General features: G+C 43.2%; 1 protein-coding gene across 4 annotated transcripts in view; it reads left to right on the forward strand.

Annotated features, from left to right (window-relative positions):
* LOC124607287 (fas-binding factor 1) overlaps positions 1 to 15,050 on the forward strand; it is a 122,023-nt gene extending 106,973 nt beyond the window's left edge. For all 4 annotated transcript variants that reach the window (XM_047139572.1, XM_047139570.1, XM_047139571.1 and 1 more), the window contains exons 15-17: positions 2,890 to 3,027; positions 14,494 to 14,622; positions 14,845 to 15,050. In XM_047139572.1, the coding sequence (XP_046995528.1) occupies positions 2,890 to 3,027; positions 14,494 to 14,622; positions 14,845 to 14,967 (390 nt within the window). In that variant the 3' untranslated portion in view covers positions 14,968 to 15,050. The remainder of the gene's footprint in view (positions 1 to 2,889; positions 3,028 to 14,493; positions 14,623 to 14,844) is intronic.
* Positions 15,051 to 15,366: the final 316 nt, after the last annotated feature.

Below are 15,366 nucleotides of genomic sequence, written 5' to 3' on the forward strand. Positions count from 1 at the left end.
TTCGTCATCTGCAGAGCTAGTTGGCATATAAACTTGTACTACTGTAGTAGGCATGGGCTTCGTGTCTATCTTGGCCACAATAAGGCATTCACTATGCTGTTTGTGGTAGCTTACCTGCACTCCTATTTTTTTAATCATTATTAAACCATGCTCCTGCATTACCCCTATTTGATTTTGTATTTATAACCCTGTATTCGCCTGACCAAAAGTCTTGTTCCTGCTGCCACCGAACTTCACTAATTCCTTCTATATCTAACTTTAACCTATCCATTTCCCTTTTTAGATTTTCTAACCTACCTGCTCGATTAAGGGATCTTAAGGGATCTGACTTTCCACGCTCCGATCCGTAGAACACCAGTTTTCTTTCTCCTGATAACAACGTACTCTTGAGTAGTCCCCTCCCAGAGATCTGAATGGGGGACTATTTTACCTCCGGAATATTTCACCCAAGAGGACGCCATCATCATTTAATCATACAGTAAAGCTGCATGCCCTCGGGAAAAATTACGGCTGTAGTTTCCCCTTGCTTTCAGCCGTTCGCAGTACCAGAACAGCAAGGCCATTTTGGTTAGTGTTACAAGGCCAGATCAGTCAATCATCCAGACTGTTGTCCCTGAAACTACTGAACAGGCTGCTGCCCCTCTTCAGGAACCACACGTTTTGTGTGGCCTCTCAACACATACCCCTCCATTGTGGTTGCACCTGGGGTACAGCTCTCTGTATCGCTGAGGCACGCAAGCCTCCCCACCAACGGCAAGGTCCATGGTTCTTGGGGGGGGGGGAATTAGTATTATAGCATTTATACATGTATTTATATTCCAAAATTTTAAAAAGTATTAGTATTATAGCATTTTAAAATTTTGGAATATAAATACATGTATAAATATAGATAACTGCGCACTGAATGGAGATGGTGTTCAGCAGAAGATAGATGTGAAGAAAAGGCTTATTTGAAGCTGAATTTTCTGGTAGAGCATATTATCAGAAATTTAGCTTTAGAAGGTGTGATTTCATTTCTGTTGATAAAAACATGTAAAAGAATATACACTGTTCTAGCTGTTGGAGTTAATAGTTCCTTTCCCGAGGAGGAAAGGGGGATAGGTGGGACAAGCCAGAAAGGAAGCGTAGGTCACTCAGACCTCCATCTGTTGGTTCTCCCACAGGGATGTGGGTATAGTCAGTGGAGGGCTGTCTGAGAGGTTGCTGCAGCACCCAGTGAAAACATATCTTCATGTAGTCCACGATATCCATTTCACTGACAATGAAGATGTTGAGGTTTCTGGGTAAAAAATGAATTGGCTGTAAGTTACACAAAAGACGAAGACAAAAATATAGTAAGTGAAGTATCAGGGATATGAATTAGTGCCAACAATTTTACCACAGATTATATAATACACTCCTGGAAATGGAAAAAAGAACACATTGACACCGGTGTGTCAGACCCACCATACTTGCTCCGGACACTGCGAGAGGGCTGTACAAGCAATGATCACACGCACGGCACAGCGGACACACCAGGAACTGTGGTGTTGGCCGTCGAATGGCGCTAGCTGCGCAGCATTTGTGCACCGCCGCCGTCAGTGTCAGCCAGTTTGCGGTGGCATACGGAGCTCCATCGCAGTCTTTAACACTGGTAGCATGCCGCGACAGCGTGGACGTGAACCGTATGTGCAGTTGACGGACTTTGAGCGAGGGCGTATAGTGGGCATGCGGGAGGCCGGGTGGACGTACCGCCGAATTGCTCAACACGTGGGGCGTGAGGTCTCCACAGTACATCGATGTTGTCGCCAGTGGTCGGCGGAAGGTGCACGTGCCCGTCGACCTGGGACCGGACCGCAGCAACGCACGGATGCACGCCAAGACCGTAGGATCCTACACAGTGCCGTAGGGGACCGCACCGCCACTTCCCAGCAAATTAGGGACACTGTTGCTCCTGGGGTATCGGCGAGGACCATTCACAACCGTCTCCATGAAGCTGGGCTACGGTCCCGCACACCGGTAAGCCGTCTTCCGCCCACGCCCCAACATCGTGCAGCCCGCCTCCAGTGGTGTCGCGACAGGCGTGAATGGAGGGACGAATGGAGACGTGTCGTCTTCAGCGATGAGAGTCGCTTCTGCCTTGGTGCCAATGACGGTCGTATGCGTGTTTGGCGCCGTGCAGGTGAGCGCCACAATCAGGACTGCATACGACCGAGGCACACAGGGCCAACACCCGGTATCATGGTGTGGGGAGCGATCTCCTACACTGGCCGTACACCACTGGTGATCGTCGAGGGGACACTGAATAGTGCACGGTACATCCAAACCGTCATCGAACCCATCGTTCTACCATTCCTAGACCGGCAAGGGAACTTGCTGTTCCAACAGGACAATGCACGTCCACATGTATCCCGTGCCACCCAACGTGCTCTAGAAGGTGTAAGTCAACTACTCTGGCCAGCAAGATCTCCGGATCTGTCCCCCATTTAGCATGTTTGGGACTGGATGAAGCGTCGTCTCACGCGGTCTGCACGTCCAGCACGAACGCTGGTCCAACTGAGGCGCCAGGTGGAAATGGCATGGCAAGCCGTTCCACAGGACTACATCCAGCATCTCTACGATCGTCTCCATGGGAGAATAGCAGCCTGCATTGCTGCGAAAGGTGGATATACACTGTACTAGTGCCGACATTGTGCATGCTCTGTTGCCTGTGTCTATGTGTCTGTGGTTCTGTCAGTGTGATCATGTGATGTATCTGACCCCAGGAATGTGTCAATAAAGTTTCCCCTTCCTGGGACAATGAATTCACGGTGTTCTTATTTCAATTTCCAGGAGTGTATTATGTAATCCAACTGTAACAAATGCTTTGTACTTTGTTGTATATTTTCTGTTTCTGTCAACATATTGCAGGCCGCTGCTGTTATAAGAGAAGAAGGTTTGCAAGCATTAGAAGAGGCACGGCAGTTGGGAGATCAACACAGTAAACAGTTCTCTGACATTCAGCAACAGCTTACATCTCTCCGGAAGCAACAAAAGCAGCTGTCAGAGGTGATTTTTTTAATAAGGTTTTTGAACTGTTTCAGTGATTTCCTTAGTTATGATTCTTAGGCACTCAACTAGCATTCAGTTTATAAGGAACCACAATTATCTGTATTATTTGCAAGGTGATGTCTCAAGGTGAAAAAGGAACAGAAGAGATTATAATGTTATCTATCATATAACTTCGGCTGTTATGTTGTTGGTAATTGCAGAATGGTGATCAAATCATAGGAAAGTCAGTGACAAAATAGCTACATTCAGGACCACACTGATGGGGATATCCTCCCTTAGCTAACAGTTATCTAAGGGTAAGATAATATAAAACACAGGTCTTGTTAGACTGGTCACCTCCCTGCACGAGGATGACTGAATGTAAAAAATACTGCTAGTAATTCTTCCATCCTTGGAGTTAGGCTTGGTGAATACCCTGAACTAGCAACAAAAATTTCTATATGAAACTTATTGCTTATCACAATAACACCCAGAGATGTAATTGACTTGTTTCCAGATTCTGTGCCTCAGTTTCCATTAAATAGTTCCTTTATAGTGGGACTCCTGTCACTGTCCTCTGCATCTCCCTACTTGCTTCCTAATATATCTGTTTCTCCCATACATTACAGGAATTTGTCTTCATATTTCAGTATAATTTGAAAATTTGCCATGAAACATAAACAGGCAAAAAAATTCCTTTATTGCCTGGAGGACAATATTTTGTACTTTTTTGTTAATGCCAGAAAGGTGCTCAGAAAATATAATTAGCTACTCTAACCTATGTTCGTGTCTTCATGCGACCTGTATTAGGTAGCACCTCTGCCATTTTTTTCTTCCCCCTAGGGGAACCCGATCATCTGCAAATAAATAGTAGCCTGTTAACTGCTCTTCTGTTTTCTATCAATTGTTTTAAAACAAATGTTGCATCTGCACTAGCCTGCCTTTACGAAAGCTGCACTGTTCCTCCTTTAAAAATGATTCTGCTATTGGCTGGAGTTTCCTCTGAATGATTTTATAAGCAACATTTAAAATGCAAATGTAATATGAACATTATTTTTTATTTCCTCTCTTGTACATATTTATAATTCTTACTACCTTCCATTCCTCTGGAATTTTTCTGAAGCACTGCACAAATAACTTTTTCATTAAATACTGGCATATTTTGTAAGTTCCAGATATATTCCTTGTGAACTGTAGCTTTCCTGTTCCTGGCTTCCTTTAACTGCTTTCCAAGTCTGTCATTTCCATCAACTGAAGCCTTGGCCCAAGAACTGCTTTTGCAACAAGGGTAGATGCATATTAAAGATTATCGATGTGCTGTGGCTGCACGCACTTTTCCATTTAGGCAGAAAATTGGCACAGTCAGCTGCTCACTATTGTTTCTTGAATGATTATATGGTTGTTGGAGAGGAGCAGCAGCCTTTTCAGTAACTGCAACAGCCTGGATGATTGACTGATCTGGGCATGTAACATTAACTAATGTGACCTTGTCATGTTGTTATTGAAAACAACTGAAAGCAAGGGGAAACAATAGCCGTTCTGAAACTTCATGGCAGATTAAAACTTTGTGCTGGACCGAGACTTGAACTCAGGACCTTTGCCTTTCGAAGGCAAGTGCTCTACCAACTGAGTTACCCAAGCATGACATTGTCACATTGTTCAGTTTGTATACAAATTGAGCCTGGTGAACATGCTGAAAATAAAGTAATATTATTTTGTAATCCGTGTGGAGCTGAAGTTAGTGCAGACAAGCACTTTAATGTGCAACAACACTGTAATACCACCAAACACAGCAGATGAATGCTGTTATTTGAGTAGATGCGTCCATCTTCAGCTGTGCAATCATCCTTCAAGGACTTGCGTGAGGTGATGATGCTGCTTTGCAACATCTTGTTGGATAAGCTGAAGAATCCACACTTCAGATAGGTCTTGGAGTAGTATACAACACATCCAAATTGAGAAAGAAGTATTTATCCGTGTGCTGTGAGGAGGTACCCAACAAAATACAAATTAGTGTTGCTGACCTGGGTGGCCATAGGGGTAATGACCAATGTGGGTGGATGTGTGTTTCAAATATTGTCATTAGTGTTCTAAAAGTTGGCAGCTTGGATAAATGTACTTTCTAACATGTGAAGCTCTCAAGAGAGTTAATAACTCGGCATTTGCCATTTTGTTTGACAACTCTATGAAGCCCCCGTGGCTGGGCAATGTGAACAGAGGCAACATTGTGCTGCTGGTAACGGATGGTGCTTCTTAAATGGCTAAAGGAACCAAAAGCCTTCAGATTCTCTACCCCCAGTGTAGTGTACAACAGTTGCCTTTTATGTGTGTTACACAGAACTGCATAAGAGGTGTGGTCAAATCAGTCTAATGTGTACAGATTAATTTCTTGTGGAAAAAAGAATCTGTGTGAGAGCTCTGCTATAGGTGCAGAAATCAAATGAACAAGCATCTTCATGCCTCTGCCCTCTCAGCCTTTCTTACACAATGAGGTTCTTGGCTTAATACTGCTCAATATTACTGCATCAACTACGCCAAAATAAAGACAGTCTTTTGTGAGCTTCATAGCAGTGAATCAAGTGCTATCAAAACTGTGAAAGAGGTCTTTACATGTACCTTGTCTGGAAATTTAGCATTGCATCAGTGCGAACTTTTCAGTCATATCAGTAGCAATCACCTAACTGGAAGCTTCTGGTACTCAACTGTGTGACACCTTGGATGTTGGACAATCTATGTAGTGTGAGTTGGGTTAAGCTCATAATCAAGTGGCTGACAGAGTGAACAACAAATTGCAAAGTTTTCTTGAGCAGAATCATGGACATTCTATATTGTAATGTTGCACAAACACAATATTAGAATTCCCACCAACCAACTTTTAATTTGCTTCCATATAAAGGAAAATACAGACACACTGAATGACATTGTAATAATTAAGACACAAAATAAGGGGTTGCACTAATGCAGAGTCTAACAGGAAGTGTTCCACAGTCACAGAAACATTACAGCGATGGAGGGCTCGATGCACCAGTTTATATACAGCTGTTTGCACTTGGCACAGTACGTGCTGCACTGTCTGTACCAATGTGTGGCAGCCTTTCTAGGCCGGCCGTGGAGGTGCGCTGTTTAATTGTACACACTCACTGTATAGGATTACAACACTCCTTACCCCTTGAGGGGAAAACCGTTCACCATGGAGATGTCCATTTCTTCATGGAAGTGGGTGACCGCTACAGCAGGTGTTGCTGTTACAGGAGAACCCGGTCTGAAATGGAGCTGGCATGGACAGGTGCATCACTCACTCCCCGCAAGAGATGGTAAGGGAGCACTGGTGATGAAGGCACCAAATCCATGCAGTGACAGGGACCGCGTAGATGGAGGCAGTCTGGTGCTGACTACTCTGTCAAGCAGTAGCAGCATCTAGAATGAAGACGGTGCAAGCATCGAAGGGGACATGGGGTGCCACAGGGACAGTACAGACTGTGGAGATAGCAGTGGGGTCTCTGGGATGTGGTTGATTACATGTTGGTGCAGTTGGTCATAGTGTTGGGACACCAAGTCATCAGAAGTGTGCATGATGCAGAGGCGGCAGCATCAGCAATGATGAATGGTCACCAGTACTCATTTAAGGTTCCATCCAAACCCATGGGCCCAAAAGGCAGAACCTGGATGGAACCGCTGCTAGTGGGTGCCAGCAGGTGGCCAGGCATTAGCCAGAGCATGTGAAGCAGCGTTACGGAGCTGTTGGCCATGAAGCAGCTCTGCCAGGCCATGGGCACAGAAGCTATAGGACCTCAAGACCATAACATGGGCATCATTTGGAGAAGATTGTGTGATGTATTTTTTTCATCTGGGTTTTGAAAGTACGGACCAACTGCTCCACCTCACCATTTGACTGAGGATGAAATGGAGAGGCCATAACATGCCGAATGCCACACTTTATACAAAAATCTTCAAAATCCTGTGATACAAATTGTGGGCTGTTGTCCGTCACAACCGTGTACGGTAATCCTTCCAAGGAAAAAATGTTTGAGAGGGCTGTGACAGTAGCTGCCGTGGATGTGGACGGGCAACGAACCACAAAAGGTAATTTTGAGAAATAGTTAACTACAACATGCCTAAACGAGTTAAGGAAGGGCCCAAAAAAATCAGCTTGAGTACACTCCCAGGGGCACTGGTGATGGGTAGGAAGGAGAGCGGGCCACCAGGAAAGACTGAGCAGGCTGACACCAGACACTTAGACAACACATGTTCTCACCTAAGCTAACAGTCTCTCATGTAACTGTTCTCCACACTGAATTAAATCCTTCCTCCCCTCTAATTGCCCTCCCCTGTACCTTTGCCTTGTTCATCACTTTCACCAGTACCTTTCTTCAGTTGTCTGTGCCAGTACTCACTTGATAGACTGTTTTGGTTTTTATATTCTTATACTGTTAATGTAAGGTTTATTTACTCACAGCTGTGTATTTTAATGTGGTTCATGATATTTATCAGTTTGGTTATCGTTGAGAGTCTTTAACTATTAACTGTATAGCTTGCGCAGTAAAATATGCGTGTGTTTGTGTCATTCAGTCAGTAGGTTTAGGGATTTATACTCATAACATTTATGTCCAAAACATACAGTACATCATTACAACATATTTCTTCCCTGAATGAATTTTCACTCTGCAGTGGAGTGTGTGCTGATATGAGACTTTCTGGCGATTAAAAATGTGTGCCGGACCAGGACTCAAACCTGGGACCTATGCCTTTCCTGGCAGTTGCTCTACCGACTGAGCTACCTGTGCACAAGTCACGACCCACCTTTGTAAGGTGGAAATAAAGCTATGAGGACAGGGTGTGAGTCATGCTCAGGTAGCTCATTTGGTAGAGCAATTGCCCAGGAAAGGCAAAGGTCTCGGGCTCAAGTCCCAATTTGCCAGAAAGTTTCATTATATTTTTTTCTTTGTACTTATATCAAACTGAAATGTAATTTGTGTTTTTCATGTAGATATATAGTCACAAAATGGAGACACCTCTTTTGAATAACAAACTTTGTATGATAAAAGGTCTTTTTGATGTTCTGTGGACTGTCTGTATAGTTATCCGATGATGGCCTAAAAGGCTGAAAGATGGTTCACAATGGACTATAAAATAAATATTAACATGGAACATAAATATAGTTCATTTCAGCTTTTAAAATATGATATTACTCTAATATTTGTCATGCCGCTGTTGGTCTACCCTTCCTCTCATATTCATAACTTTTCTGCTTTATTTTATCTGTATTACATAAATGTAATTTGATCCAGAGAGAGCTTTGGAGAAAAGAGAACTACTTGTATGAATATCAAGAGCTCAGATGGAAACCCAGTTCTAAGCAAAGAAGGGAAAGCAGAGAGGTGGAAGGAGTATATAGAGGGTCTATACAAGGTGATGTTCTTGAGGACAATATTATGGAAATGGAAGAGGGTGTAGATGAAGATGAAATGGGAGATATGATACTGCGTGAAGAGTTTGACAGAGCACTGAAAGACCTGAGTCAAAACAAGGCCCCGGGAGTAGACAACATTCCATTAGAACTACTGACAGCCTTGGGAGAGCCAAGCCTAACAAAACTCTACCATCTGGTTAGCAAGAAGTATGAGACAAGCAATATACCCGCAGACTTCAAGAAGAATATAATAATTCCAATCCCAAAGAAAGCAGGTGTTGACAGATGTGAAAATTACCAAACTATCAGTTTAATAAGTCATGGCTGCAAAATACTAACGCTAATTCTTTACAGACGAATGGAAAAACTAGTAGAAGCTGACCTCGGGGAAGATCAGTTTGGATTCCGTAGAAATATTGGAACACGTGAGGCAATACTGACCCTACGACTTATCTTAGAAGCTAGATTAAGGAAAGGCAAACCTACGTTTCTAGCATTGGTAGACTTAGAGAAAGCTTTTGACAATGTTGACTGGAATACTCTCTTTCAAATTCTGAAGGTGGCAGGGGTAAAATATAGGGAGCGAAAGGCTATTTACAATTTGTATAGAAACCAAATGGCAGTTATAAGAGTTGAGGGGCATGAAAGGGAAGAAGTGGTTGGGAAGGGAGTGAGACAGGGTTGTAGCCTCTCCCCGATGTTATTCAATCTGTATATTGAGCAAGCAGTGAAGGAAACAAAAGAAAAGTTTGTAGTAGGTATTAAAATCCATGGAGAAGAAATAAAAACTTTGAGGTTCGCCGATGACATTGTAATTCTATCAGAGACAGCAAAGGACTTGGAAGAGCAGTTGAACGGAATGGATAGTGTCTTGAAAGGAGGATATAAGATCAACATCAACAAAAGCAAAACGAGGATAATGGAATGTAGTCGAATTAAGTCGGGTGATGCTGAGGGTATTAGATTAGGAAATGAGACACTTAAAGTAGTAAAGGAGTTTTGCTATTTGGGGAGCAAAATAACTGATCATGGTCGAAGTAGAGAAGATATAAAATGTAGACTGGCAATGGGAAGGAAAACGTTTCTGAAGAAGAGAAATTTGTAAACATCGAGTATAGATTTAAGTGTCAGGAAGTCGTTTCTGAAAGTATTTGTATGGAGTGTAGCCATGTATGGAAGTGAAACATGGGCGATAAATACACTCCTGGAAATGGAAAAAAGAACACATTGACACCGGTGTGTCAGACCCACCATACTTGCTCCGGACACTGCGAGAGGGCTGTACAAGCAATGATCACACGCACGGCACAGCGGACACATCAGGAACCGCGGTGTTGGCCGTCGAATGGCGCTAGCTGCGCAGCATTTGTGCACCGCCGCCGTCAGTGTCAGCCAGTTTGCCGTGGCATACGGAGCTCCATCGCAGTCTTTAACACTGGTAGCATGCTGCGACAGCGTGGACGTGAACCGTATGTGCAGTTGACGGACTTTGAGCGAGGGCGTATAGTGGGCATGCGGGAGGCCGGGTGGACGTACCGCCGAATTGCTCAACACGTGGGGCGTGAGGTCTCCACAGTACATCGATGTTGTCGCCAGTGGTCGGCGGAAGGTGCACGTGCCCGTCGACCTGGGACCGGACCGCAGTGACGCACGGATGCACGCCAAGACCGTAGGATCCTACGCAGTGCCGTAGGGGACCGCACCGCCACTTCCCAGCAAATTAGGGACACTGTTGCTCCTGGGGTATCGGCGAGGACCATTCGCAACCGTCTCCATGAAGCTGGGCTACGGTCCCGCACACCGTTAGGCCGTCTTCCGCTCACGCCCCAACATCGTGCAGCCCGCCTCCAGTGGTGTCGCGACAGGCGTGAATGGAGGGACGAATGGAGACGTGTCGTCTTCAGCGATGAGAGTCACTTCTGCCTTGGTGCCAATGATGGTCGTATGCGTGTTTGGCGCCGTACAGGTGAGCGCCACAATCAGGACTGCATACGACCGAGGCACACTGGGCCAACACCCGGCATCATGGTGTGGGGAGCGATCTCCTACACCACTGGTGATCGTCGAGGGGACACTGAATAGTGCACGGTACATCCAAACCGTCATCGAACCCATCGTTCTACCATTCCTAGACCGGCAAGGGAACTTGCTGTTCCAACAGGACAATACATGTCCGCATGTATCCCGTGCCACCCAACGTGCTCTAGAAGGTGTAAGTCAACTACCCTGGCCAGCAAGATCTCCGGATCTGTCCCCCATTGAGCATGTTTGGGACTGGATGAAGTGTCGTCTCACGCGGTCTGCACGTCCAGCACGAACGCTGGTCCAACTGAGGCGCCAGGTGGAAATGGCATGGCAAGCCGTTCCACAGGACTACATCCAGCATCTCTACAATCGTCTCCATGGGAGAATAGCAGCCTGCATTGCTGCGAAAGGTGGATATACACTGTACTAGTGCCGACATTGTGCATGCTCTGTTGCCTGTGTCTATGTGCCTGTGGTTCTGTCAGTGTGATCATGTGATGTATCTGACCCCAGGAATGTGTCAAAAAAGTTTCCCCTTCCTGGGACAATGAATTCACGGTGTTCTTATTTCAATTTCCAGGAGTGTAGTTTGGACAAGAAGAGAATAGAAGCTTTCAAAATGTGGTGCTACAGAAGAATGCTGAAGATTAGATGGGTAGATCACATAACTAATGAGGAGGTGTTGAATAGGATTGGGGAGAAGAGAAGTTTGTGGCACAACTTGGCTAGAAGAAGGGATCAGTTGGTAGGACATGTTCTGAGGCATGAAGGGATCATCAATTTAGTATTGGAGGGCAGCGTGGAGGGTAAAAATCATAGAGGGAGACCAAGAGATGAATACACTAAGCAGATTCAGAAGGATGTAGGTTGCAGTAGGTACTGGGAGATGAAGAAGCTTGCACAGGATAGAGTAACATGGAGAGCTGCATCAAACCAGCCTTAGGACTGAAGACCACAACAACAACAATTTGATCCAATAACTTTGTTCATCTTATCTTTTTCTGCAATAACCGTTTCTCCATTTTTCAAACCCTCCGATAATTGTCAGATATGCCACCAGTTACCTGTGGCTTCCAACTTCTTTATTGCTGCAGACAGATGTGAAAAATTTGATTTGATATAAATCAGGTCTTGCTTCAAATGTGTTTATGCGTCTTTAGTGCAAGCTGCAAAATTGACTTCAAAAGTGTCTAGGGGGCTTTAGGAGCAAGAGATCAATTATTAATACAGGGTCAATAACTTAAGGCTTTTCAGTGAATGAAGCAAAAGGTGGTAATTTTGATAAATTTTTGGTAATTTACATTGTATTGCTGCCTTAACTCAAAATTATCACAGGAAAAAAATAGGACGATTTATCCAGGTACCCCATCTAGTTGAAATAAAGCAAAATGTAGCAGTATATTTTTAAATGCAGCAACATGGACAAACAGTTTCAAGAATACCTTCAGTAGGAAGAAAAGTCATGCTGTCAAAATTATCAAACTTTCGTATTGTGTGTATCTATTTACCTTGTTTGAGGAGGATGTCAGCATATTCACACTCTCATATTTCCGACATACTGTGTGAGCCATGCAATGTGGTGCATGGGCTAAACATGTAATGAGTTTTAGGTTATGCTAAAATATTTTAATTGCTATTCCAGCCTTCATCATACATGGCTGGTGGTCCTGCGGTAGCATTCTTGCTTCCCGAGCACAGGGTCCTGAGTTCGATTCCCGGCGGTGTCAGTGATTTTCACCTGCCTTGAGATGTCTGGGTGTTGTTGTGTCATCATCATCATCATCATCATCATCATCATTCATCCTCATTACGGTCGGAGGAAGGCAATGGCAAATCACCTCCAATAGGCCCTTGTCTAGTACAGCAGTGCAGGTCTCCCGCATCGTTCCCCTACGCTCTGTCAAGGAGTATGGGACTTCATCATCATCATATATGGCGCAGTATTGCTTAACAACAATAGGCCCATCTTTTATTTAAATGTATTAGCATGAAGTATATTGAATTCTACCAACATCAACCAACCCAAATGAGGGGGCTTGAGCTCACTATGGATTTACAGACAATAACAAAATTCAGTTGTGCACATTTGGCATAATTCATGTGGGGGAGAGGGACGGGGGGTGGGGGGAATCAGTAAATGGTGCTGTTATGTGAGTTACAATTATGCTCCGAGACAAAAAAATTGTGTAATATTCTTCTTCTTTTTTCTTTTTGTTATTATTTTCTTTAAATCATCAGTTTTCTGACTGGTTTGATGAAGCCTGTCCCGAATTCCCCCTCTTGTGCTAACCTCTTCATCTTAGACCCACTGAAAGAAGTGTTCATTTGCTAGTGGCAATAAGTGAAGGAAGCCAGTCCTCCTCCAGAGTTAAACCACCACAGACATAGCTTTGTGCTGATGCCGAGAGTTGTGTGCTCAGTTGTTAGCTGCCTGTACCATCTATGTGCTGATTATATTGTCATGAGCATATTTATGTGGGTTCAGATGCTGTGCCTCCCGTAGTTCAATTTGCATGATGAGTTCATTCACCTCACGGGGTTCTGTTCCCCAGTTGTTACCAAGTCATGATCAACCTGTGAAGTACCTGCACCGCCATTTTGAGTAGTGGTGTTGTCACACCTTCTGCAGAGAACCTCCTCATTCCTTATGTTATCAGTCCACTAATTTTCAACATTCTTCTATAGCTCCACATCTCAAACACTTCAATTTTCTTCTGTTCCAATTCTCCCAGTGTCCATAATTCACTAGCCTCCAAATATATATTCTCAAAAATTTCTTCCTCAAATTAAAGCCTATGTTTGATACTAGTAGACTTCTCCCGGCCAGGAATGCCCTCATTGCCTGTGCTAGTCCCCTTTTTTATGCCCTCCGTGCCTCATCTGGTATGGGTTACTTTGGCAGAATTCTTTAACTTTGTCTGCTTTGTGATCACCAGTTCTGACGTTAAGTTTCTCAGTATTCTCAGTTCAGCTACTTCTCATTACCTTCATCTTTCTTCGGTTTCCTCTCAGTCTATATTCTTTACTCATTAGATTGTTCATTCCATTCAGTAGATCCTGTAAATCTTCACTTTCACTGAGGATAGCAATGGCATCAGTGAGTTTTATCATTGGTATCCTTTCATCCTGAATTTTCATCACACTCTTGAACATTTCTTTTATTTCCACCATTGCTTCTTCGGTGTGTAGATTGAACAGTAGAGGCAAAAACTGCAATCACGGTCTTACACCCTTTTTTAATCTTGTTCTTTCTCTTCCAATCTTACAGTTCCGTCTTGGTTCTTGTATGTATTGTTTATTACCCATCTTTTCCTAGAGAACATCTGGCACCATTTTACATTGTCAAATGCTTTTTCCAGGTCAACAAATCCAATGAACATTTCTTAATACTTCTTCAGTCTTGCTTTCACATCAACCACCATGTCAGAACTGCCTCTCTGGTGCCATTGCCTGTCCTAAAGCCACCTAACAGACCCTCGGTTTTCTTTTCCATTTTTCTGTATATCATTCTTGTTGGCAGCTTGGATGCATGAGCTGTTAAGTTGATTGTGTGATAATTATTGCAATTATCTTCCCTGTCTATCTTTGGAATTGTGTGGATGATATATTTATGAAAGTCTGATGGTACACTGCCAGTCTCATAGATTCTACACACCAACTTGAATAGTCATTTTGTTGCCACTTCCCTCAGTTAGTTTGGCAATTTTGGTGAAATGTTATCTGCCCTGTCTGCCTTATTTGATTCAGGTCTTCCAGAGCTCTTTTAAATTCTGACTATAATACTGGATCCTCTTTGTCTTTCGTATCAACTCCAATTTCTTTTTCTATCATGTCATCAGACAAGTCCTCCTCGTCATTATAAATGTCTAAATTTGTGCAGTTATACAGTGAAATCCTAGAAATACGCATTCACTCCCAAAATGCCCAAAACATGCAACATGCTTTTGCAAGGATATCTGGGCCCTAGTTATAAGGAATAATTTGTGTTAAAAAATTTCCTTCATATATTTTAAAACAGTTTCCATAAGTTGTTTCTTTCAATTTTGCAGGAGAAGAGGAGCCTTGCTGAGGAACGCCTAAAGTTGCGCCAGATGTACGCCCCAAAATTTTGTTCAAAATGCAAGATGTCTGTTGAAGCTGCTTCAGTGGATCATTCTCTCTCTTCTTTGCAAGACAATGTGAGTTTGTCATGTATAATCATTAGCCAGTTATACATATCAAAGGATACGATGTTAACATATTCTTTCAAATCTATGATTCCAGGAATAAAAACTTTCATCAAGTGACCTTTTCTTTTCATTTTTATTATCTTTTGTTCCATATAAGTGGCCAGTGTTTGCTGTTAACTTCAGAGCTCTGTTCTAATTATTCTAATGTAATAATCTAATCTTTTATTGTAGGTTGTGGACCCTAAAGTTATCATGATGAAGCTAATAGCTGAGAAGGATGACGTACCTGCTGAAGAGAGACACACAGTCCTGTCAGCGCTGCCATCTTTCCAGTCAGCGGACAAATATCACTGAAGTTACTTCAGAATGACAGAATTTGAGTTACATATAATTTCTTTTTGTATGACTTTCATAAAGTATGTTTAATAAATGTGAAAAACAGCACCTTTGGTTTCCAAATGATAAAACTAATGGTTTAACTGTATATGATAGGTTGACAGTCCCCCCCCCCCCCCCCCTTTTTTTTTTTTTTTTTTGTTTTTTTTTACTGTAAGAGATACATTGAAGTTCCACAGTTATATTTCATTTCTCTAACATGCCTACCCTGAAACTGAAATTTCTGCTACTTTCCAACAATCTTTTGCTGGATTTTTTTACAGCATTGATTCCGTGCCTCCGCAATTGCAACTGTCATTAATGCTGCAACCATTCTAAAAGTTTATTATACTTAAGCACCTAGGTGAGCAAAGCTTG

This window comes from Schistocerca americana, chromosome 3 (genome assembly GCF_021461395.2).
Source record: "Schistocerca americana isolate TAMUIC-IGC-003095 chromosome 3, iqSchAmer2.1, whole genome shotgun sequence".
In the NCBI taxonomy this organism is placed as follows: domain Eukaryota; kingdom Metazoa; phylum Arthropoda; class Insecta; order Orthoptera; family Acrididae; genus Schistocerca; species Schistocerca americana.